Source organism: Erythrolamprus reginae, chromosome 4, assembly GCF_031021105.1.
Source record: "Erythrolamprus reginae isolate rEryReg1 chromosome 4, rEryReg1.hap1, whole genome shotgun sequence".
NCBI lineage: Eukaryota > Metazoa > Chordata > Lepidosauria > Squamata > Dipsadidae > Erythrolamprus > Erythrolamprus reginae.
In genome coordinates this window covers 36,701,927-36,725,803 of record NC_091953.1, presented here as the reverse complement: position 1 = coordinate 36,725,803, position 23,877 = coordinate 36,701,927, and the positions used below count along the sequence as shown (strand labels likewise).

At 38.7% G+C, this 23,877-nt stretch overlaps 1 protein-coding gene across 1 annotated transcript; it reads right to left on the bottom strand.

Annotated features, from left to right (window-relative positions):
• Nucleotides 1-73: 73 nt before the first annotated feature.
• On the bottom strand, nucleotides 74-22,910 carry NIT2 (nitrilase family member 2). The gene is made up of 10 exons (XM_070750052.1): nucleotides 22,816-22,910; nucleotides 15,533-15,651; nucleotides 12,218-12,338; nucleotides 12,046-12,134; nucleotides 10,286-10,379; nucleotides 9,023-9,097; nucleotides 6,563-6,641; nucleotides 6,179-6,277; nucleotides 3,454-3,509; nucleotides 74-2,035 (listed from the first exon to the last, which is right to left on the bottom strand). Exons 1-10 carry the CDS (start codon nucleotides 22,841-22,843, stop codon nucleotides 1,944-1,946), a joined length of 852 nt encoding a protein of 283 aa, XP_070606153.1. The 5' UTR covers nucleotides 22,844-22,910; the 3' UTR covers nucleotides 74-1,943.
• Nucleotides 22,911-23,877: the final 967 nt, after the last annotated feature.

Genomic DNA, 23,877 nt, shown 5'->3' with positions numbered 1-23,877 from the left:
TTATCTATTTGATAAGTTGTGCTTTTTTTAAAAAAGTATGTTATAAAAAACTAGACTTCAAATTGGAAATAGATGGGTTCTATTAATGTTTTATTTTGTTGTCAGATAGTGTAGAGGCTGTGTGTATGTTTCTCTATATACACAGCACATTGATAATGCTGCTAAAACATATATAAATACTACAACATATGAGGTTGATTTGTTGCATGTTAATATTATTCATACAATTAAGCATCAGAAACCACCATTTTTTTCAACCAGAAGATACTATAAGCAAGCATAAATTTTATTTTAAAGATTTATATGGTCACCAATCTTAAGTAACTCTGGGTGAATTAAAACAATCATGAAACCAATAAACAATAGTTAAATAATAAAAATTTCTGCATGGCAATTGTCCCCTGAAGATTCCTCATAGCAGGCTCATCTACTCTTTCCATGCCTCCCACCCGTACAATTCCAGCAACTCAGTTAAAAAACGTTTTTAATGGCCTTCCAAAAGGCTAGAAGGGCAGGAAACTCAAATTGTGAGCAGGAAGATGTTCCACAACACAGGAAAGTATTTGCTTGCAAAAAACAAGCAAACAAAAAAAATGTTCCTACATTACATTGGCCAAAGATATTTTTTAAAAGTGTAAGAAAACCTTAAGACATTTATTAATTATGAAACATTAAAGAGTTTAGTTGTATCTGGCTTGTAAATGAGTGAGTGATCAAGATTGTTTATTTAAAGCACTACAGTCTAGGCAGATGGAATCAGTTCATGGTGTTCCAAACCATAAACCATTCCCAGTTTTGAATATAATTTAGGGGGGAGGGAGAGGTCCAGAACACCCTTGGAATGACCAGATTGATAGGTTAGTTAACGACTATATTGCCCAAGTTTCTAAATGGTTAAGATAGAACTAACTATAGCTTAAATTATTGATACAAACTGAATTACAGAATTCGTTCCTATCAATCTCCAAGTGTGAAACCATCCCAGATTTGGATGAGGAACTAGGGAGAATTTATGGATAGCTGCAGTGGTTGAGAATACAAACTTCTGGGTAAATTGGGAGACACATGATGACTTCTTCATACAAGTCAGGGGTTTCCAAACTTGGTCATTTTAAGACTTATGGCCTTCAACTCCCAGTATTCCCCAGACAGCAAAGCTATATAAGTCTTGGCAAGTGAGAGTAATGAGAAAATAGAGAGGTAATTTGGACCTTGTGATGTTGGGACTTTTGAAAGACAGGATGCCAAAACTGCTGCTTTAGGTAATAACTCAAACCTTTTTGATGAATGTTAAAAAAAACAAAACAAAGCCTTTTTAAAGTCAGGTCCAATGATCACTACTGTAGCAGAGATCTAAATGGCACTTACTTCATGTAGGGTGCCTTACATGAACTTACATATTGACCAAGTATCTGATTTGCCAGCAACTGACAAAACCTTACTGCAGAGAATGTAATTGATTCTTGTTCAGAAAAGCTCCACATTAGAACTGGATAAACATTGTTGATACTTGCATGGTGCTTCAAAATATTGTTTGGGAAGTTTAGCTAATTTAATCTCCCCTGATTATTTTTCATAAAATCCAGCAAACATATTTTAAAAGTATACTTTTTCAGAAGTCGCCAATTTAGGTCAATTAACAAAAATGGAAATTTTCTGCTTTTATTGAATATTATTTTGGTTAAAATCTATTGTCCAAAATTGAGCATTTGTTGATATGACTGATTATTCCATTTTCATAAAAATATTTTTATATGTATAAGTATCAGAAAAGTTTCTAATACAATACAAAATGTCCAAAGTCTATACAGATTTAAAAAATAATTAAGCTTAAACTTTTGCCATTATATGGAGATTTTAATCATCAGTAAACTTGATTTACTATTCATTAGTGAATTAGCTAGTAATAGCTATTAGAAAATGTGCGCCAGTCCAAATTAGAATCACACAATTTTTGCTTCAACAGCGTAAAGATCAGATCGTTTCTGGGAAAGAATGGGGATTTGTTCACGGATTTCTTCAGCCTTCTTTAAGTCTGTATAAAAAAAATAAAGCCATATTAATCCTAATTCTGTTTCCTTCCATACCGATATGATTATGCAGCACATAGCTTGAACATATTTCCTACCAACCACTAATGAAAGCATCTGTATATTTCCTGTATTGTGTGGTCAAAATAAAAGCCATCCCCTACGACAGTGATGGCTAACCTTTTTTTTTTTGCTCAGGGGCCAAAAGGGCACGCATGTGTGTGCCCACACCCATAATGCAATGCCCTCTCCCTGCACATGCATGGACAACGAGTGGGGCGGCATACAAATCAAATAAATAAATAACCCAGCCACCCCGCGCTTCCCCCATTGCATGCGCGCAGGCCTCATTAAAACCTCTGGACTTCTGTTGGCCCGTTGGGCAGTTTTTCACCCTCCCAGGCTTCAGAAAAGCCTCCAGGCCCAACGGGCCTACTCAAATGAACTTCCAGTAGGCCCATTGGGCCTGTTTCTCGCCAGCCACAGGCTCCAGATGCTTTCCTGAAGGCTGGAGAGAACGAAAACAGGCTTCCCCCCATCCTCCGGAAGGCTGAAAACCAGCTGGCCAGTATACACATGTGGGCTGGAATTGACAGGACAAAGCCTCACATGCCCTCAGATATGGCTTCGTGCACCACCTATGGTACATGTGCTATAGGTTCACCATCACAGCCCTAGGACCCTAGAAAACGATGCATGCTGTAATGAATTACCAAAAAGAGCTGCATTCTATTTCAGCAATTTCTTATTCAACCAAATCTGAAGCAATGCATTGACTTGGTATTTAATACTGTATATTTGCATTTTCATAAGGCAAATCTTATATCAGTGATGGCAAATCTTTTTTTCCTCGGGTGCTGAAAGAGCGTGTGGGCTTGCTCTATCACGCATGCCCGAGTGCCCACACTCATAATTCAATGCCGGGGGAGGGCAAAAACAGCTTTCCCCTTCCAGAGGCCCTCTGGAAGCACCCTGTTTCCCAACTTCTGGTGGGCCCAGCAGGCTTGTGTTTTGCCCTCTCCAGGCTCCAAAGGCTTCCATGGAGCTGGTGGAGGATAAAAACTCCCCCATCCTCTCGGAGGCTCTCTGTAAGCCAAAAATGCCCTCCAAAGCCTCTATGTGAGCCAAAAATCCACTGGCCGGCACACACATGCACACTAGAACTGAACTAGGGCAAAAGCTCGCGTGCCAGCACATGGTTCCGTATGCCACCTGTGGCACCCGTGCCATAGGTTCACCATCACTGTCTTGTATCAACATTGAACTATTATAATTGCTGCATCTCTTATAGATGAAAAGTTCTTAAATGATTTCAATCTTATAAACTTTCAGAATATTATCAATATAGCCAGAAAACAGACAGAACAATTTAAGCTAATTTACAAGAACTTCTATAAGATTTAAATTAGTCCTATCAGCTCACCTATTTCTGCATAGACAATTGTTTCATCAGTGCTAGCTTTGGCTATAACCTCTCCCCTAGAAAGGAAAAAAAAGTTTAATAAATCGTATTGCCATAGTGTGATTTCTTATTCTCCTGGTGGTCTTCAAGGGCCATCTCCTAGAACTGTTCTAGAAATGTACTTCTTCCGTACTTTTTATGTTCTCATGAATGGAGATCGAAAAATAGGGAACACACATTATTCAAGGAGCAGAAATTGGCAAAAATCACTTCCTCCTCAGTTGCTTTTGAACAGAATTTAACACATTTTTTCAAAGGCAATACAGAAATTTGGAAAATGAAAAAACAACGTGTTTTCAAGTCCTACACAATTCTTCCTTTCTTGTTCAAGATAAAGACAACCACAATGTACTTCATTTTAAGACAATGCTTCCTGTCCTGATAGAAATGTGATGTGCTGAAATAACTCCTTCCAAATGTTGGTCAGGAATTAATGAAGATTGATCTAAAGTAATCAATATTACAGATCAGGAATGTGTGCATGTGTTCCACATTTGTTATTATCTTTGTAGACTACGCAACTTCAAGCTCTGGATATATAAGCCTCAGCTTTCTATGAGGTATCTAAAGGCTGTGTCTATTTTGCACTGTTTCAAAGAAGAAAGGGACTGGAATGAACCTATCATCTCAAGGCTTATAGTGTATTGATCTTTGCTTTCCAGCTAAAAAAAGAAATCACATTAAAAAAAGAGCAATTACAGTGGTACCTCATGATACGAACCCCTCGTCATACGAACTTTTCAAGATACGAACCCAGGGTTCGGAATTTTTTTGCCTCTTCTTACGAAAAATGGTTCCTCCCATTTTTCCCCACCCTGTCCTGCACCATTCTCCCCTCTGGATCTCCATGGGTTCCTCCCGTTTTTCCCCACCCTGTCCTGCCCCTTTTTCCATCTGGATCTCCATGGGTTCCTCCCGTTTTTCCCCACCCTGTCTTGCACCATTCTCCCCTCTGGATCTCCATGGGTTTCCCTCCCCCCACTCCGTTCGCCTCAGCTTCGTCTGCCGGCAGCTTTTTTTTTTTTAAGCCTTAATGTTTTGGATTTTCCTAATCGGCTTGCACGCATTATTGGCTTTTCCATTGATTCCTATGGGAAACATTGTTTCATCTTACGAACTTTTCACCTTACGAACCTCGTCCTGGAACCAATTAAGTTCGTAAGATGAGGTATTACTGTATTAGAATTTCAAAGGTAACACAAGTATGCCAAGATTCAGCTTAGACAAGATAAAAACTTTATAATATGTAAAATGTAACCTGTTTATGTATTTTAAACTTCTTGTATTTTAAACTTTCTTATAGCACAGAAGATTATAAAGCAGTAAGTTCTGAAGTAATGTAGGTTGGATATTGAAATGCATTGCCATATCTTTCTCACACGCATTTCCCTTTTTTCCTGTACTGTTGGAAGATACAATGTTCCCTCACTTTTCGCGGGGGATGCGTTCCAAGACTGCCCGCGAAAGTCAAATTTCCGCGAAGTAGAGATGCGGAAGTAAATACACTATTTTTGGCTATGAACAGTATCACAAGCCTTCTCTTAACACTTTAAACCCCTAAATTGCAATTTTCCATTCCCTTAGCAACCATTTAGATTATTACCATGTTTATTTATTAAAGTTTATTTAAAAAAATATTTATTAAAGGTGGATGAATGTTTGGCGATGACATATGACGTCATCGAACAGAAAAAAACGTGGTATAGGGGGGAAACTGCGAAGTATTTTTTAATTAATATTTTTGAAAAACCATGATATAGACTTTTCGCGAAGTTCGAACCCGCAAAAATTGAGAGAACACTATTACTAAAAGTAATGATACAAAATTGATACTTTCATCAAAGGTTTTATAATCATTTTTTTTCTTTTTCAAAAAAACCTAGTTAAAAATAGTATGAAAAATATTTCAAGCAAGGGATTTTAAAATGATTAAAAAGAGAATAGAATTCCTAAAACTGTTGCCAGCCATGTCATTAAAAATACATTTGAAGTAAAAATTATCCTCTGGCAGGGTTCTCTGTGAATTCAGACAAAATGGAAGGAGGACATTTTTAATGACAAAGGGCAGAGATACAAAATTTTCTACCAAGCTGCCATAGAGATAATGCTGAACATTCTTTCTGACAGGTTTAGGTATACAGTGTTCTCTCGATTTTCGCGGGTTCGAACTTCGCGAATAGCTTATACCACGGTTTTTCAAAAAATATTAATTAAAAAATACTTCGCGGTTTTTTTCCTATACCACGGTTTTTCCCATCTGATGATGTCATACGTCATCGCCAAACTAATAATTTTTCCAAATAAATAAAAAAAAAATTGTTAATAAATAATTATGTTTATAAATATCAGGATCACTAAGTGCCTTATTCAATGGTGAGTAGTACCAGTAATAATAGTGAGTAAATGGTTGTTAAGGGAATGGGAAATCGTAATTTAGGGGTTTAAAGTGTTACAGGAAGGCTGGTGATACTGTCCATAGCCAAAAATGGTGTATTTACTTCCGCATCTCTACTTCGTGGAAATTTGACTTTTGCGGGCGGTCTCGGAACACATCCCCTGCGGAAATCGAGGGAACACTGTATATTATGAGGGTAATTGCTACTTAAAGTTACTGTACATTTTAATTTGGCAATTTTATCTTGTTGGTTGTGATATATTAATGGAAGAAGTTTGTTTTCTTACTTACCATGGATTTACTACTGTACTATGTCCCCAAGCCACATAAGATGCTGTCTCATCTCTAGCAGGAGAGGCAGTTGCTACGTAGACCTGGTTATCCACAGCTCTGCCAAAAAGGGAAAGGAAGAGTATCAGCCAATTGTTCAGGTGGAATTTAAAATGGGGCACTTGATTTCTTAAATAGTGAAACCGTTGGAGTTTTTTTAGTTCAATAAAATTAAATCGCAAGCACTATGTTAGATCAAAAGTATCTAAAATATCACCAAATGAAATAACATAGTTTGAATTTAAATTTTTAAAAAAGTTAAATACAATAACCAAAGGTTATACTACTACATTTCAATGTAATAAATGTAGGAATGAAGGTAGGCACAAATACATTGATTCCTACCGGCCTCTCTGCAGCAGTTCCCAATGAGCTGGCCCAGTCGTCAAGTTAAAAGCACCAGGATATACTAGGAGTTTGCAACCTTAGTTCAAAAGGAAGACAGGATAACAATATGATGAGAAAGATACAACATAGGTAATAGAAAATTATCACTATTGATTTGAGACACTTTAATCAATCTATTTGTTTTCATTGGTGAGTCTGAAATATATTTGAAAGTATAATTTTAAGGTCAGTTTGCATTAAAACCTGCCTGATTAGAATTGCAAACTGATAATTTTGGAAAAATTATCCAAAGCAATGGAAACTGCAGTTTAATGTTTCCAAATGTAAAATAATGCACTTGGGGAAAAGGAATCCTCAATCTGAGTATTGCATTGGCAGTTCTGTGTTAGCAAAAACTTCAGAAGAGAAGGATTTAGGGGTAGTGATTTCTGACAGTCTCAAAATGGGTGAGCAGTGTGGTCGGGTGGTAGGAAAAGCAAGTAGGATGCTTGGCTGCATAGCTAGAGGTATAACAAGCAGGAAGAGGAAGATTGTGATCCCCTTATATAGAGCGCTGGTGAGACCACATTTGGAGTACTGTGTTCAGTTCTGGAGACCTCACCTACAAAAAGATATTGACAAAATTGAATGGGTCCAAAGACGGGCTACAAGAATGGTGGAAGGTCTTAAGCATAAAACGTATCAGGAAAGACTTAATGAACTCAATCTGTATAGTCTGGAGGACAGAAGGAAAAGGGGGGACATGATCGAAACATTTAAATATGTTAAAGGGTTAAATAGGGTTCAGGAGGGAAGTGTTTTTAATAGGAAAGTGAACACAAGAACAAGGGGACACAATCTGAAGTTAGTTGGGGGAATGATCAAAGGCAACATGAGAAAATATTATTTTACTGAAAGAGTAGTAGATCCTTGGAACAAACTTCCAGCAGACGTGGTTGGTAAATCCACAGTAACTGAATTTAAACATGCCTGGGATAAACATATATCCATTGTAAGATAAAATACAGGAAATAGTATAAGGGCAGACTAGGTGGACCATGAGGTCTTTTTCTGCCCTCAGTCTTCTATGTTTCTAATTGAAATTAAACTGATAATTGAAAACTATGGCTTGCTCCCAAGCCCAGGGTTGATGTTTATTGGTTTAAAGCCTGTTTTGTTCTGTTGTTTTTATTGTTTATTGGATCATTTTAGTCTGAACTGTCTGATTTTATATTTTTAGTTGTTTGGGGTTTTTTCCCCTACTTTTGTACACTATCCAGTATCCACTGGAGATGTACAGCCAATAAATTTAAATAATTCTCCTCCTCCATCATCATCACCACCACTACCACCACCACCATGGGAATAACTACCTGCCACCTGACTTCCTTTTTAGAAGCCTTTTTTAGTCCGCGTGGAAATGACGCTTTGGTTTGCCAGTGGAATGGTTGCCGTTTTGAAGCAGAAAACCTACTAGAACTAGTTCTAAATTCTATCCAATTGCAGAACAGTTGGAATGGCCTTAACACTATGGGTCTTCGGGAATGTGATAAAGACCTACCTTCTCCCCCTAAGCACCAGGCCAGGATAAATGAGATACATTTTTACTGGATGCTTAACTTTGTCTCCTTTAAGTTTATTTGATTTGATAATTGTGTTTTTATCCTTATTTGCTGCTCTGGGTTTCTCTAATAGATGGGTAGCCGTATATACTGTATTTAATTTCATATCTCAAGACCTAAAATGGTCACCTAACATCAAAAACATCATCAAAAAAGCACAACAAAGAATGTTCTTTCTGCGCCAGCTCAGGAAGCTCAAACTGCCCAAGGAGTTGCTGATTCAGTTCTACAGAGGAATCATTGATCTGTCATCTGCACCTCTATAACTGTCTGGTTTGGTGCTGCAACCCAACAAGACCGACACAGACTTCAGAGGATAATCAGAACTGCAGAAAAAACAATTGCTGCCAACCTGCCTTCCATTGAGGACCTGTATACTGCACGAGTCAAAAGGCGGGAAAAATATTTACTGACCCCTCACATCCTGGACACAAATTGTTTCAACTCCTATCCTCAAAACGTCGCTACAGAGCACTGCACACCAAGACAACTAGATACAAGAACAGTTTTTTCCCGAACGCCATCACTCTACTAAACAAATAATTCCCTCAACACTGTCAGACTTCTATTCTACTAGTTTTTCTCATCATTCCTATCACCCATTTCCTCCCATGTTGACTGTATGACTGTAACTTGTTGCTTATATCCTAAGATTTTTATTAATATTGCTTCTTCATTGCTTATTTGACCCCTATGACAATCATTAAGTGTCATACCACATGATTCTTGACAAATGTATATTTTATTTTATGTACACTGAGAGCATATGCACCAAGACAAATTCCTTGTGGGTCCAATCACACTTGGCCAATAAAATTCTATTCTATTCTAAATTAAGAGATTTTCTCAATATTACCTTTTTGGGTGTAGATTTGAGCTACTTCAGGAAATCGGATGTCATAACAAATGCCAATTCCTATTTTACAGTATGCTGCATCAAAACAAGACATGCAAGACATTTCTTATTACTACAGATCAACATTGATGTCTCTAGAATGCTAAAAAAAAATTTGTATAAAGTATCCATTATATCAGAGGAAAGGAATCCTATTTTATAATATCCATATAACAAGTTTGCTCTAAATCACAAGTTTCATCTCAGGAATTAAATATTTCATCAAGTCATACCTTTCTACTAAAAATAGGATTAAGAACTCAGCAAATAAGTAGTTACATATAGAAAAATTCACAGAATATCTTTTCTAGCACTATGAGGTACGTTAAACATTTATAATAGTACATTTGATTATAATAATAATAATAATAATAATAATAATAATAATAATAATAATAATTAGATTTGTATGCCGCCCCTCTCCGAAGACTTGGGGCGGCTCACAACAACGATAAAAAACAATATTATGCTGGCACAAATCTAATATTAAAAAAAAACCTAAAAACCCTATCATAATTAAAAACCAAACAGCACATACATACCAAACAAAATATAATAAGCCTGGGGGAAAGGTGTCTCAAATCCCCCATGCCTGGCGGTATAGGTGGGTCTTAAGAAGTTTACGGAAGACGAGGGTGGGAGCAGTTCTAATCTCCAGGGGGAGTTGATTCCAGAGGGCCGGGGCCGCCACAGAGAAGGCTCTTCCCCTGGGGCCCGCCAGACAACATTGTTTCGTCGATGGGACCCAGAGAAGGCCAACTCTGGGACCTTATCGGCCGCTGGGATTCGTGCGGTAGCAGGCGGTTCCGGAGGTACTCTGCTCCAATGCCATGTAAGGCTTTAAAGGTCATGACCAACACTTTGAATTGTGACCGGAAACTGATCGGCAGCCAATGTAGGCCACGGAGTGTTGTAGATACGTGGGCGAATCTGGGAAGCCCCACGATGGCTCTCGCGGCCCCGTTCTGCACGATCTGGAGTTTCCGAACACTTTTCAAAGGTAGCCCCATGTAGAGAGCATTATATTATACATTATAATTATAATGTATAATTATAATGTATAATCAAATAGGATGATTATAATTTATAATCAAATATGGAACTGAAAGTACATCAGGATAAATGTTGATCATGAATAAATTCTAATTTTAGGGGGGAAAAGACATTTAAAAAATCTGAAAGTGAATTAGTTTGCACTGTCAAAAAAAAAGCTCCTTTACTTACGTGTATCAAACACAGAAAACTTGTCACCTGGACTCAGAGTTTCTGATTCCTGAAATCGGATTTTTCCAGGCACATCAATGTCAAACAAATGAATCTGTTTTAAAAGTGAAGACAATTGTTGTTTAAAGATTCTTGAATTGCATATTCTCCGCACAAATTCACAGAATGGTACATTGAATGCTATGGTGCATTGAGCCCTTCCAACTACTGCTATGCCAGACTGCCAACTTACGCTTAAAACTCAGAGAAATTGTCCAGGAAGAAACAAACAATCACTAAACTGAAAGATGACACTGATACATTGAGTGACACTAATACATTAAGAGTCAACCATTTTGTCATAGCCTCTTGTGAGTAGTTAAAAAAAAAACATCAAGACATTTCTGTTAAATTTGCATCAAATAGTTTCAAATAAACTTTAAGCCACTAGTATGGAAAAATGGTATGCTTTTTAATTGCAAGATATTGACTTTTGGTGGGTATTTATGGGAAACAGCAGCTACACTTTGTCTTAATGCAACTATGGTACAAACCAAAATAGCATGTCAAATAATACTGTATAGATCACTTGAAAAGATTTAACTTTCAGGAAGCACTGTGGAAGTTTTGTTTAATGGGTATGACTACTGATTAAATTACAAGGTCATTCCATCAGCTCTTCCTAGAAATAATTAAATAGGGATCACTGCAACAGTAATTTGCTGGTTAATATAGTTAAGGAGTGGATAATTGTGACAGAAGTAGAGCACCGACATGACCTTGTTTTGTTGATACTTCTTTGACAAATATGCATACTACTACCTGTCAATTTTTACTATTGTAAATAATCTCATAACTTGGAAGAAGTTAGACGAAATCAATATCCCTTCTTAATTTTGTTTAATATGTCCAATTTATTGCAGTAAATACAAAAGTGTGTCCACAAAACTTTCACTAAATTTTAGCTTAAATTTTAGCCTAAATCTCTTTACTATTATCACTGTCATACAAATCATTTTTAAAAATTGTGAGATATTAACAGTATAAGAGAAAGGAACAAATGCCTCTAGACTCAGATGCAATCAATTTAAATCCAGGTACAAAAATGGAAATGAGAGACCTTGAGCTCTTCTATAAAAATTAGAGCCTGTGCTAAGTTTCAGATTCTCAAGCTAAACTCCAGTATTTAAAAGTTGTTTTTAAGTAAATAAAACTTATTCCTAAACTGTGGGAGGGAAAATGTGACCAAAGAAATAATTCTAGAATTCTATTAAGTTATTTAAATCATGCTTATCTCAATAAAGTACAGTGGTGCCTCTACCTAAGAATGCCTCTACTTATGAACTTTTCTAGATAAGAACTGGGTGTTCAAGATTTTTTTGCCTCTTCTCAAGAATTATTTTCCACTTAGAAATCCGAGCCTGCAAAACTGTAATCAGAAAAAGTGGGGCCTCTGTAGGAATCTCCTGGGAGGAAAAAGGGCCGGAAAAGGAGTGGAGAAGCCTCTGTGGGGCCTCTCTAGGAATCTCCTGGGAGGAGATTGGTTTTGACCACCGAAATCAATTGAAAAGCTGGATTCACTTAACAACCATGTTACCAACTGCAGTGATTCACTTAAAAACTGTGACAAGAAAATTGGTAAAATGGGGCAAAATTAACTTAACAATGTCTTCCTTTAACAACAGAAATTTTGGGGTCAATTGTGGTCGTAAACTGAGGACCACCTGTAATGTTATCAAACGGAAAGAAAAAGGGACAAACGAGAACCATTATTTTTTTACCTTCCTGTATTTAGCTAACATGGTGCCATCAGGACCAAAGGCTGTACATGTATTATACAATTTTCCTGAATCGTCCTCTGGAATAGAACCTGTTAAAAACAAAGATGATTATTCAGTCAAATAAATGGGCTGCATTTATATACAAAAGTAAAATTTAAAAATAACAATTTACCTCCAATGAGATATATGCCACATTCCTTTGCGATATCGGAGAGCTGCTGCGTGCTGTCTCCAGGAATTTTCTCTGCATATTCTGGGAAATATTTGGTGCCATAGGGACAATTGAAGCATTCCTATAATGAGAATCAAAGTCAGATCAGACACCCATGTAAACATATTTAAGGAATGTATCTTTTTTCTTAAAAAAAAAGTATCATAAAAATATAAATTGCAAATATAACTGGTCATAAGAAAAAAAGCTATCTGCTGTTCTGTCGAGCTCTCTGGTAGAATCCTCCCAAAAATGCACAGATACAATTTCAGACAAACACACGTTTGAAAATTCAAAACAATGTTCTTTATAATGAAAATTCACTTAAACCAAGCTCTCTTTTGGTATAGCAAAGAGCACTGGTCTCCAAACAAACTGGTAATTTGTACAAGTCCCTTATCAGTTCTGTGATACTTAGCTTGCAGCTGTGAGGCAATTCACAGTCCTTCTTCTTTCACAAAGTGAAACACACTTTGCCCTGGTTTCAAAGCGGGGGGAAATCAGTACACAAAAGGTCTAAGTCAGTAAAGCAGTCATGAAACACAACGATCAGATAATCCTCCACAATGGCCAAACCCACAAGTTGCTCTTTATAGCAGCTTCACTAATTACCATAGCCCCACCCAACCACAGGTGGCCTCATTTTCTTTGATAATAAACTCTCAGTTGTTGTTGCCTATGCATCGCTCTCCGCATGCGTGGCTGTATCATTAACTCTTGTTCTGAATCCAAGGAGGAGCTAGATAATTGATCTCCCTCTGAGCTGTCTGCCACACTCTCCTCCTCCCTGTCACTCATGTCTTCTTGGTCAGAGCTAACCACAACACCCGCAATAATAGATTTTTTTTCCCAGCTGGAAGAATAGACTGCTAAATGCCTGAACAGATACTGGAATTATACAAATCTGGTTCACCTAACATGAAAAATCGTACTACGCTATCAATCATGACAGACAAACAGTTTGATATAGCGATTAAGTTACTTACCTAGAAACAAGCAGATTGGGAATTCTTGGGCTCTCTCAGGCACAAAAACTGTCTACGTAACTAAAGTAATCCTTTATCAGCCCAACCCATCTCACAAAATTTTATTGTGAGGAAAATACGACGCAGGAAATCAAGTATGTATACAACCTTGAGTGCGTGCATGTATGAGTGTGTGATTGTATAAATCAAGAAAAATATAAATATAACATACTTTACCACAGTACAGGTAGTCCTTAATTTATAACAGATTGCTTAGTGAGAGTTCAAAGTTACAATCGGACTAACAACCCAATTTTAGAAACATAGAAGTCTGACAGCAGAAAAAGACCTCATGGTCCATCTAGTCTGCCCTTATACTATTTTCTGTATTTTATCTTAGGATGGATATATGTTTATCCCAGGCATGTTTAAATTCAGTTACTGTGGATTTATCTACCACGTCTGCTGGAAGTTTGTTCCAAGGATCTACTACTCTTTCAGTAAAAAACAAAGATAATTAAAAACAGAGAAAATTTTGAAGTGGCAATGTTTGCCCTCCCCAGTCACATGATCCACTTTTACAGCTATTTGCAGTGCCCTGCAGTCATATGGCCATGATTTATTTATTTATTTTGCAAAAAAAATGGCATTTACTTCTAGTTTCCAGCAAAAACTTCCCCAAACAATGGGTTCGCTTAATGAGCTTAGTGACTGTTGCAAAAAATATTGTAAAATTAGTCGCAATTTAGTACTGCAATCAATAGGCTCTATTACGGATGAATATGTTTCTGCGGGTTTCAACAGCACACTAAACCATAACGTGATGTCTTTGGCTTAATAGCTAGGGAAACCTCTGCCCCTCAAAACGTATATTATACCTTAGTCTGATCTATAAACCTAGGCTTCGAAAACCTAGGCTTCAAAATATCATAAGCAAATAAACCCAAGAAGTTCTTCTCAGACCTTGTTGCTTAATTAAGATCAATATTTGGATAAACATGGAGTTATTTGGGGTGTAGTCAGCAGGCATCTGTTTGGTTTATGCTTCTTTCAGGTATAAAAGCTGCTGCATGGCTTTAGGCCACTAATATGTACGGCCTTGGATTTTGGCTATATCTGATACAACTTCTTTCAACTTCACTCAGCATAGTCAGAGATAAGCACTTTCAACAAATGGGCAATCCTGTCTGGGGCTGGGCTACAGGTATTACTCAACTGTCTCCCCTACACACACACACACATACACAAATATTCATATTTGCTTTCTATCACTGCAAATGAAACTCTAATATCCACTTGAAACCAGACTGAAAACCCATTTTTAAATAAAAATAAACTGTCCTTATTTCCCAAAATATCTGTCACATGGCCAAGAAAAATATCACACAAACACCAAATTTCCACAAAACGTCTGGAAAAAGCCCAGGGTTCTGCAGAAAAGCAACAAAATACCAATTTAAAATATGTGAAAAATAGAATACAGCGTTCCCTCGATTTTCGCGGGGGATGCGTTCCAAGACTGCCTGCGAAAGTCGAATTTCCGCGAAGTAGAGATGCAGAAGTAAATACACTATTTTTGGCTATGAACAGTGTCACAAGCCATCCCTTAACACTTTAAACCCCTAAATTACAATTTCCCATTCCCTTAGCAACCATTCAGATTATTACTCACCATGTTTATTTATTAAACTTTATTAAAAAAATATTTATTAAAGGTGGACGAAACTTTGGCGATGACATATGACGTCATCAGGCAGGAAAAACCGTGGTATAGGGGAAAAAACTGCAAAGTATTTTTTAATTAAGATTTTTGAAAAACCGTGGTACAGGCTTTTCGCGAAGTTCGAACCCGCGAAAATCGAGGGAACTCTGTATTATAAAACAAGAATTAAATAATGCTTTGAAAACAAAAAATGCTGTAATGGGCACAAGTTTGCAAATACAACTGGCATGAAAATCATTGAAATTTCAATTACCGAGGAATAATGGGTCCTGGATGTGGCATGCATTTTTTTAAATTAGTGGATTTGAGGTACCTTGGTTAAAATTAATTGTGCTATGATGCACCCTTTGCTTCCTTGAAAGTTATAAATCAATAGGCAAGATAGGTTTAGTAGCATATAGACACAGGAATAGCTGTAGCAGTTAGTGTTTGCCTGAAGCCCAATTTTAATATTCATTCTGATCTTGGAAAGAAATCCCTAACTATGCCAGGGAAAAAAGTAAGCGCCGAATGTAGAGTTCAGGAACAGTAAAAAAAAAAATAATAATCTGAATTTGGAGAGCAATTTTTGAAAAAAGATATACGCACTGGCAGAATTACAATTTTGGCTCCTTGTCCTGCTGCAGTTCTCACAAGTCTACAGGCTCTGTTCAAGTTGTCTGTTTTGACAGCAGACACATGGAGCTGGATGAGTGCTAAACGAAAATCTAAATGTAAAATAAAAGGGTAAAGGATAAGCTATGAATAAAAACACACAAAAAATACCATCATCGATTTTCAATTAGAAAGACACACTTGCCTCTCACACCACTGTTAAGCAACTCATCTCGAAGTTTGATTACTGCAATGCTCTCTACATGGGGCTACCTTTGAAGAGTGTTCAGAAACTACAAATCGTGCAGAATGCAGCCACATGAGCAATTATGGGTCTCCCTAGATATGCCCATGTTTCTCCAACACTCCGCGGACTGCTTTGCCTACCGATTGGTTTTTGGACACAATTGGTTTTTGGACAAAATATATCTTCTCTATTTTTATATCTTCTCTTTATATATAATACTTCATGTCTATTCTCTTCAATATGTATTGTGTATTGGACAAAACAAATAAATAAAATAAAAATAAATAAAAACAATAGATTTAAACTTAATATTAACCGCTCCAAACTTGACTGTAAAAAATACAACTTCAGTAACCGAGTTGTCGAAGCGTGGAACTCATTACCGGACTCCATAGTGTCATCCCCAAACCCCCAACACTTTACCCTTAGATTATCCACAGTTGACCTATCCAGATTCCTAGGAGGTCAGTAAGGGGCGAGTACAAGTGCACTAGAGTGCCTTCCGTCTCCTGTCCTATTGCTCTCCTATATTTCCTATACCTTTCTTCTATTCCTATATCTCTTCTTCTATTCTTTCTTAGATATATTTTACTATGAGTATATCCTCTATAACATTCATTGTGTATTTTACTATGTGTATACCCACTAAAACCCTCATTGTGTATTGGACAAAATCAATCAATCAATCAATCAATCAATTCAAAGTGTTGGTAATGACCTATAAATGCCTACATGGCATCAGGCCAAATTACTTGTGGGACCGCCTTCTGTCGCATGAGTCCAGTGACCTGTTAGGTCCCACAGAGTCGGCCTTCTCCAGATCCCGTCAACTAGACCAGTGTTTTTCAACCAGTGTGCCGTGGCACACTAGTGTGCCGCGAGACATGGTCAGGTGTGCCGTGAAAAAAGAAGCTCAGGTTCCAGTCTCGCAACTTTTTGCTGAGAGAGTGAGAGAGAGAGAAAGAAAGCAAGAGAGAGAGAGAGAGATTGAGAAAGAGAAAGCAAGAGAGAGAAAGAAAAGAGAGAAAGAGAGAGAAAGCAAGTGTCAGAGAGAAAGAAAGCAAGAGAGAGAAAGAAAGAGAGAGAAAGCAAGCAAGAGAGAGAGAGAGAGAGAGAGGAGATAAATGAGCAAAAAGGGGAGGGAAAAAAGAGAAATGAGAAAATGATTGAGACAGAGAATGAGAGGAAAGAGAGAGAAACAATAGAGAGAGAGAAGTGATTCTTGATTTAAAGCATATGATAAAAAGCACCCAAAGAATAAGAGAGAAAAAAACCCCAGCCCTCACACACACACACACAAGGGTGGGGAGGAGACAGGGATGGAAAAAGAGAGGAAAGTGTCTTAGGGTGTCATTTTGTGTCATTTTGGTTGGCGGTGCGCCCCAGGATTTTAAAATGTAAAAAATGTGCCGCGGCTCAAAAAAGGTTGAAAATCACTGAACTAGACAATGATGCTTGGCGGGGCCTAGGGGAAGAACCTTCCCTGTGGGGGCCCCGACCCTACGGAATCAGCTCCCCCCCAGAGATTTGCACTGCCCCTACCCTCATCGCCTTTCTCAAGAGTTTTAAGACTCACTTATGCCGCCAGGCTTGGGGCGATTAGACCTCAGCCCCCTGCCCGATGAATGTTTGTATAGCTGCTGTTTGAATGGGTATGACTGTTTTTTAAGACAGCTGGGGATTTTAGACTGTTTGCTTAGTTTTTTAATCTAATTGGATTTACCTATTGTAATTGTTGTTTTTATATGTTGTAAACCACCTCAAGTCCCCGGAGAGGGGCAGCATACAAACCATCAAACAAACAAACAAATCCCTTAAAGCAGTGTTTCCCAACCTTTTTTGAGCCGCGGCACATTATTCATATTTTCAAAATCCTGGGGAACATTGGGGGGGGGGGGCTAAAAAAAAGTTTGGACAAAAAAAAATCTCTCTTTTCCTCCCTTTCGCTCTATTTCTCCCTCCCTCTTTCTCTCCCTTCCTTCCCTTTTCTCTCTCTCTCCATCCCTCTTTCTTTCTTCCTCTTTTTTGCTCTCTTTCTCTCTCCCTCCTTCCCTCCCTCTATGTCTTTCTCTCCCTCCTTCCCCCTCTCTTGCTCTCTCTCTCTCTCTGTGTCTCTCGCTATCTCTCTTTCTTTCTCTCTCTTTCTCTGTCTCTCTTGCTATCTCTCTTTCTGTCTCTTGCTATCTCTGTCTCTCTTGCTATGTCTCTCTTTCTTTCTCTCTCTTGCTATCTTTTTCTTTCTCTCTCTCTGTCTCTCTTGCTATCTCTCTCTCTCTGCCTCTCTTGCTATGTCTCTCTTTCTGTCTCTCTCTGTCTCTCTTGCTATGTCTCTCTTTCTCTCTCTCTGTCTCTCTTGCTATCTCTTTCTCTTTCTCTGTCTCTCTTGCTATCTCTTTCTTTCTCTCTCTGCCTCTCTTGCTATGTCTCTCTTTCTCTCTCTCTCTGTCTCTCTTGCTATGTCTCTCTTTCTCTCTCTCTCTCTCTCTTGCTATCTCTTTCTCTCTCTCTGCCTCTCTTGCTATGCCTCTCTTTCTCTCTCTCTCTCTCTGCCTCTCTTCCTATGTCTCTCTCTCTTTCTCTCTCTCTCTGGAGCTCCCCCTCGCCGCTGCCATCTCCCCACGACTGCCTGGGGCCGCTGCAGCCGGCACCCTCCTGCTCCCACCGCCAGTGCCCTCCCGCCGGGCCCCAAAGGACACTGGTTGCCGCCGACGCCAGGGAAGCTCCAGCTGGGCGGGGCGCTGCCGGTGCCTCCAACCTGGAGCTCCCACTCGCAAATGTCCCCCAGCTACTGCCCGATACCGCTGTTTCTGGCGCTCTCCTGCTGGGCTCCAAAGAAGGAAGGCGGGGGAGAGGAGGCGCGAAGACTGAAGCTCTCCTTTTCCCCGCCTTCCTTCCTTCCTCCGCCCAGCTGGAACTTCCCTAGGAGCTTCGCGGCACACCTGACCTTGTACACCGGTTGGGAAACGCTGCCTTAAAGAGTTGGGCATACCAAAAACCATGTTGAACAGGGACTGTAGCTGGACGGTACCAAGATTAAGAAACTGATGTAAAGGAAAAAGAGGGGTAAAGCAGCACTCCTGATTAAAACCATAATTTTGCATCAATCCAATCCCAAGAACTAAAGCTTTGCTTTCTCTTCCTTATATAAATTTTGTTATACAGTGGTACCTCGAGATACGAGTTTAATTCGTTCCGGACCTGCGCTCTTAAGTCGAGCAGCTCTTATCTCGAACGACTTTTCCCCATAGGAATTAATGTAAATAATTTTAATTGGTTCCAGCCCTCAAAAAACTCACAAAGTTAGTCTAAATTATGCAAAAAGACATTGCAAGAATAAATGTAACTTTACTTATTAATAAGATGATAAGCTGAGAGCTTTCCTTCCCTTCCTCTTTTTACCCAAAACAATCAACATGGCAAACTTTTATTTTTATTCATTAAACTGTAGTTATTTATTCAACTTCACTGCCACCCAATCCTGTAGAGGGAGGAAAGAAGGGAGGAAGGAAAAGGAAAGCAAGAAATGGAGGGAGGAAAGGAAGGAAGGAAAGAAAGAAAGGAAGGAAGGAAGGAAGGAAGAAAGAAAGGGTGAAGGGACAGGAACAGAGGAAGGAAGCAAGGAAACTTATGAAAGGGGAGAGTAACTTCACTGCCACCCAATCCTGTAGAGGGAGGAAAGAAGGGAGGAAGGAAAAGGAAAGCAAGAAATAGAGGAAGGGAAGGTAAAAGAGAGAAAGAAAAAGAGCAAGAAAGAAAGCAAGCAAGAGAGAAAGAAAGAAAATGAAAGAGAAATAAAAATAGAGAGGGAGAATGAAAGAAATGGAAGGAGGGAAGGAAGGAGAGAAAGCAAGAGAAAGAAAGAAAGAAAGAGAAAGAAAGAAAGAAAGAGAAAGAAAGAAAGAAAGAGAAAGAAAAAAGAATGAAAGAGCAAGAGAGCAAGAGAGAAAAAGAAAGAGAGAGAGAAAGAAAGAAAGAAAGAAAGGCAACTTCAAAGAAAGGCTCACTGAGCATCTCTCACTCTCTCTCTCTTTCTATCCCTCTCTCTTTCTCTCCCCCCTCTCCCCCCCTTTCCCTCTCTCTTTCTCTCTCTCCCTCTCTCTTTCTCTCCCCCCTTTCCCTCTCCCCCCCCAGGCCGGCAGCGATGTTTTAAAACAGCCGCGCCGTTTGCGAGCTAACTCCTGAGGTGCGGAAGTTCGCCTTTGGCGTTTGGGCCACTCGGAATGTGAAATTCAAAACAGCGTTCGGATCCCCCCACCCCCAGCAGAAGCCAAGGACCCCCAGAGTGGGGCGGCAGGGGAGGCGACCGCCTCTCCACTCACCAAGTGCCGGGATACGAGCCGAGAAGAGCCGGGCTGGCTTACTTTCCTTCCTTCCCGCGCTGATGCAGAGCCACTCGAACAAAGCGTCACGCCCCCCTGACGCTTTTGGCGGCAAAAGAGCCCAGCGTCGCTTCGGAAGCCGCCGAAAGCATCAGAGGGGCGCGACGCTTTGTTCGAGTGGCTCTGCATCAGCGCGGGAAGGAAGGAAAGTAAGCCAGCCCGGCTCTTCTCGGCTCGTATCGCGGAGAGGGGCGGCATACAAATCCAAGTAATAAATAAAATAAAATAAAAAAATGTCTCTCCTCTCCCAGCTCTTATCTCGAGTAGCTCTTAAGTCGAGCAGCTCTTATGTCGGGGTTCCACTGTAGTTGAATACAAGTTGAACATTAGAAAACTCTATGATGCAGTTGTTATAATCATGTTTGTGAAAATGTACTGTGCCTGGGTGAATTGGGCCTTTAAAAATAACAATGTTACTATTTTAGGGCTTAGAGTATAGGAAACCATGTTATCAATTTTAAGAAATCCTTACAAAAAATTATATCTGGTCACACGAGCAAAAAGAAACAGAAAGAATGAAACATCCTGGTATCATTCCATGAGACCATGAACATAAAATGTTATTTCTTGAGTGAACAATGCTGTAAAATTATTGTATTTTTAAGGTTTCTCCAAATTTCAGATATTAAAAAAAGTTCCAAAACAGCTTTATGTGACCTCCCTGGAGCATAATTTACAAAACTGACAGAACAGTAGAACTGCCTGTCACCAATGTTTTCCTGTTTTACTGCTGTTTAGACTTTACAACTGAAGTCCAAATGAACAATCTGAGTAACACATTTAACATAACTCGTTGCACAATAACTGACAGACATGCCACATCTCAAATTGCTCCAGTTAGAGGATAAGTTAATTTGTAGTATTACATATTAATATTAAATAGAGATAGGTTCATTTAAAATACAGTATTACTGTAAATGAGAGGAGAGCCAGTTTTTTGCAGCAGTTAAGAAATCAGGATAGACACCAGGAGACCACCTTAGCCACAAAGCCAACTGAGTTATCTTGGGCCAGTCACTTTCTCTCAGTCCTAAAATGACAAACCACTACTGGGGGATAAAAAAAATAACTTTGCCAAGAAAACTCTAGTAACTTGCCAGGCAGACTTTGAGAATCAGATCTGATTGAATGGAATTTACTAATATAGTTACACAGCTGGAAATTATACATACGAACCACTTGCGTACATATAAACAAGTACAATTTCTTTAGCACTTTATTCCATGCATTTAAAATATATTCCGATTCTTATCACGATACATCGGGTTTGTGATAAGTTTATTTATTTATTAGATTTGTATGCCGTCCCTCTCCGGAGACGCGGAGCAGTTCACAACAAGAAACAGTACAAATATAATACATTAAAACAATTTAAAACCCTTAATATAAAAAACAATCATACATCTCATACAGACCATACGTAAAGGGGAAACGGCCCAGGGGAATTAATTTCCCCATGCCTGACGACAGAGGTGGGTTTTGAGGAGTTTGTGAAAGGCAAGGAGGGTGGGGGCAGTCCTAATCTCCGGGGGGAGTTGATTCCAGAGGGTTGGGGCCGCCACAGAGAAGGCTCTTCCCCTAGGTCCTGCCAGACAACATTGTTTTGTCGATGGGAACCAGAGAAGGCCAACTCTGTGGGACCTAACCGGTCACTGGGATTCTTGCGGCAGAAGGCGGTCCCAGAGATATTATGTTACTATAAACAAACCCAATGTATTGTAAAAACAATCTCTCATAATCATAATATTATTTTTTCAATTTTATGATGTGTGCCATGTACAATTCAAATTATGGAAATGTCCATTTAATGTTTTTTGTTGTTGTTTGTGTGTCTGTGTGTGTGTTTTCTTTCTCCTTCCCCCCCCTCTATCTTGTTATGTACGTTCTGTTTGTCTTGTGTTTTTTAAATTTATATAATCAATAAAAATCAAATTTTAAAATATAGACCGATTCATGAAAGTTACTGTGATAATAAATTAATTTCTATATTTGTTAAGGGTTCTTTTTTATATATATATATATATATTAGATGCACATTTAGGTTAACTTTATATTAGATGTAATTTTGGATAACTTCCATTGAAGTTATCTAAAATTATTTTAAAAAATAGTAAGAGAAGGTAAGAGAAACTATTTTCTTAAACAGAAGCAGAACCTACACTGCTCAAAAAAATAAAGGGAACACTCAAAGAACACATCCTAGATCTGAATGAATTATTCTCATGGAATACTTTGTTCTGTACAAAGTTGAATGTGCTGACAACATGTGAAATTGATTGTCAATCAGTGTTGCTTCTTAAGTGGACAGTTTGATTTCACAGAAGTTTGATTTACTTGGAGTTATATTGTGTTGTTTAAGGGTTCCCTTTATTTTTTTGAGCAATATAGTTTTTTAAATTACTCCCCTCACCCCCAACCAAGACTGACCAAGCCACTGCACGATTACAGCTCGACATTAACCTACATAAAATTGCACTGGCGGGTCTTTAAGTTAAGTTTGTTTGAAAATTAGACACGCAGGAAGGAACCCAGCACCTCTGCCAGTCATCTCACCTTAGCAGGCAGAAGGCAGACAATTTCTCTTCCCTTTTACTCCCCTCTTATTAAGCGCCCCGTGCACACAATTTCCCCTCGTAGGAAAATCTACTCACTGGCCATGACACCTTTCACCAGCTGCATAACATTGATTCGCTAAGAATTGCCGCTGTACAGAAAGATTCTTAAAGAACACAGCGCATGCTCAAAAGGAGCAAGGGCTTCTAGGAAATGTAGTTATTTTGGAGCATTTAGCTCCCGGTTTTTAGCTACAGTAGCTACAGTACTCCCATAAGCCCTTGCTCTTCATAGTGTCTCTTAGAATGATGGGAATTGAAGTCCAGATCATTGGGCGGATTCCAGAATCTCTATCCTTGAAAAGGGGCATTATTATTTCCTCCTTCCTTCCGCCGTCAGGGTTTTTGCAGTATGTGAAAATACACTGCTCAAAAAAAATAAAGGGCCACTCAAATAACACGTCCTAGATCTGAATGAATGAAATATTCCTATTGAATACTACAGTACTTTGTTCGGTACAAAGTTGAATGTGCTGACAACAAAATGAAATTGATTACCAGTCAGTGTTGTTTTATTTTTATTTTTATTTTATTTATTTATTTATTTATTTATTTTGTCCAATACACAATGAAGGTAATAGAGGACACCTTCGAGGAAATAGAATTAGAGAAAGAATAGAAGAGAGTATAGGATAAAATAATCAATGAGAGAATAGAAGAAAGATATAGGGATAGAAGAGAAGATATATGGGAAATAGGAGAGACAATAGGACAGGGGTCGGAAGGCACTCTAGTGCACTTATGCACACCCCTTACTGACCTCTTAGGAATCTGGAGAGGTCAACCGTGGACAGTCTAAGGGTAAAATGTTGGGGGTTAGGGGATGATACTACGGAGTCCGGTAATGAGTTCCACGCTTCAACAATATTACTAAAGTCGCATTTTTTACAGTCAAGTTTGGAGCGGTTAATATTGAGCTTGAATCTGTTATGTGCTCTTGTGTCGTTGTGGTTGAAGCTGAAGTAGTCATTGTCAGGCAGGACATTGCAGCATATAATCTTGTGGGCAATACTTAGATCATGTTTAAGGCGTCTTAGTTCTAAGCTTTCTAGGCCCAGGATTGTAAGTCTAGTTTCATATGGTATTCTGTTACGGGAGGAC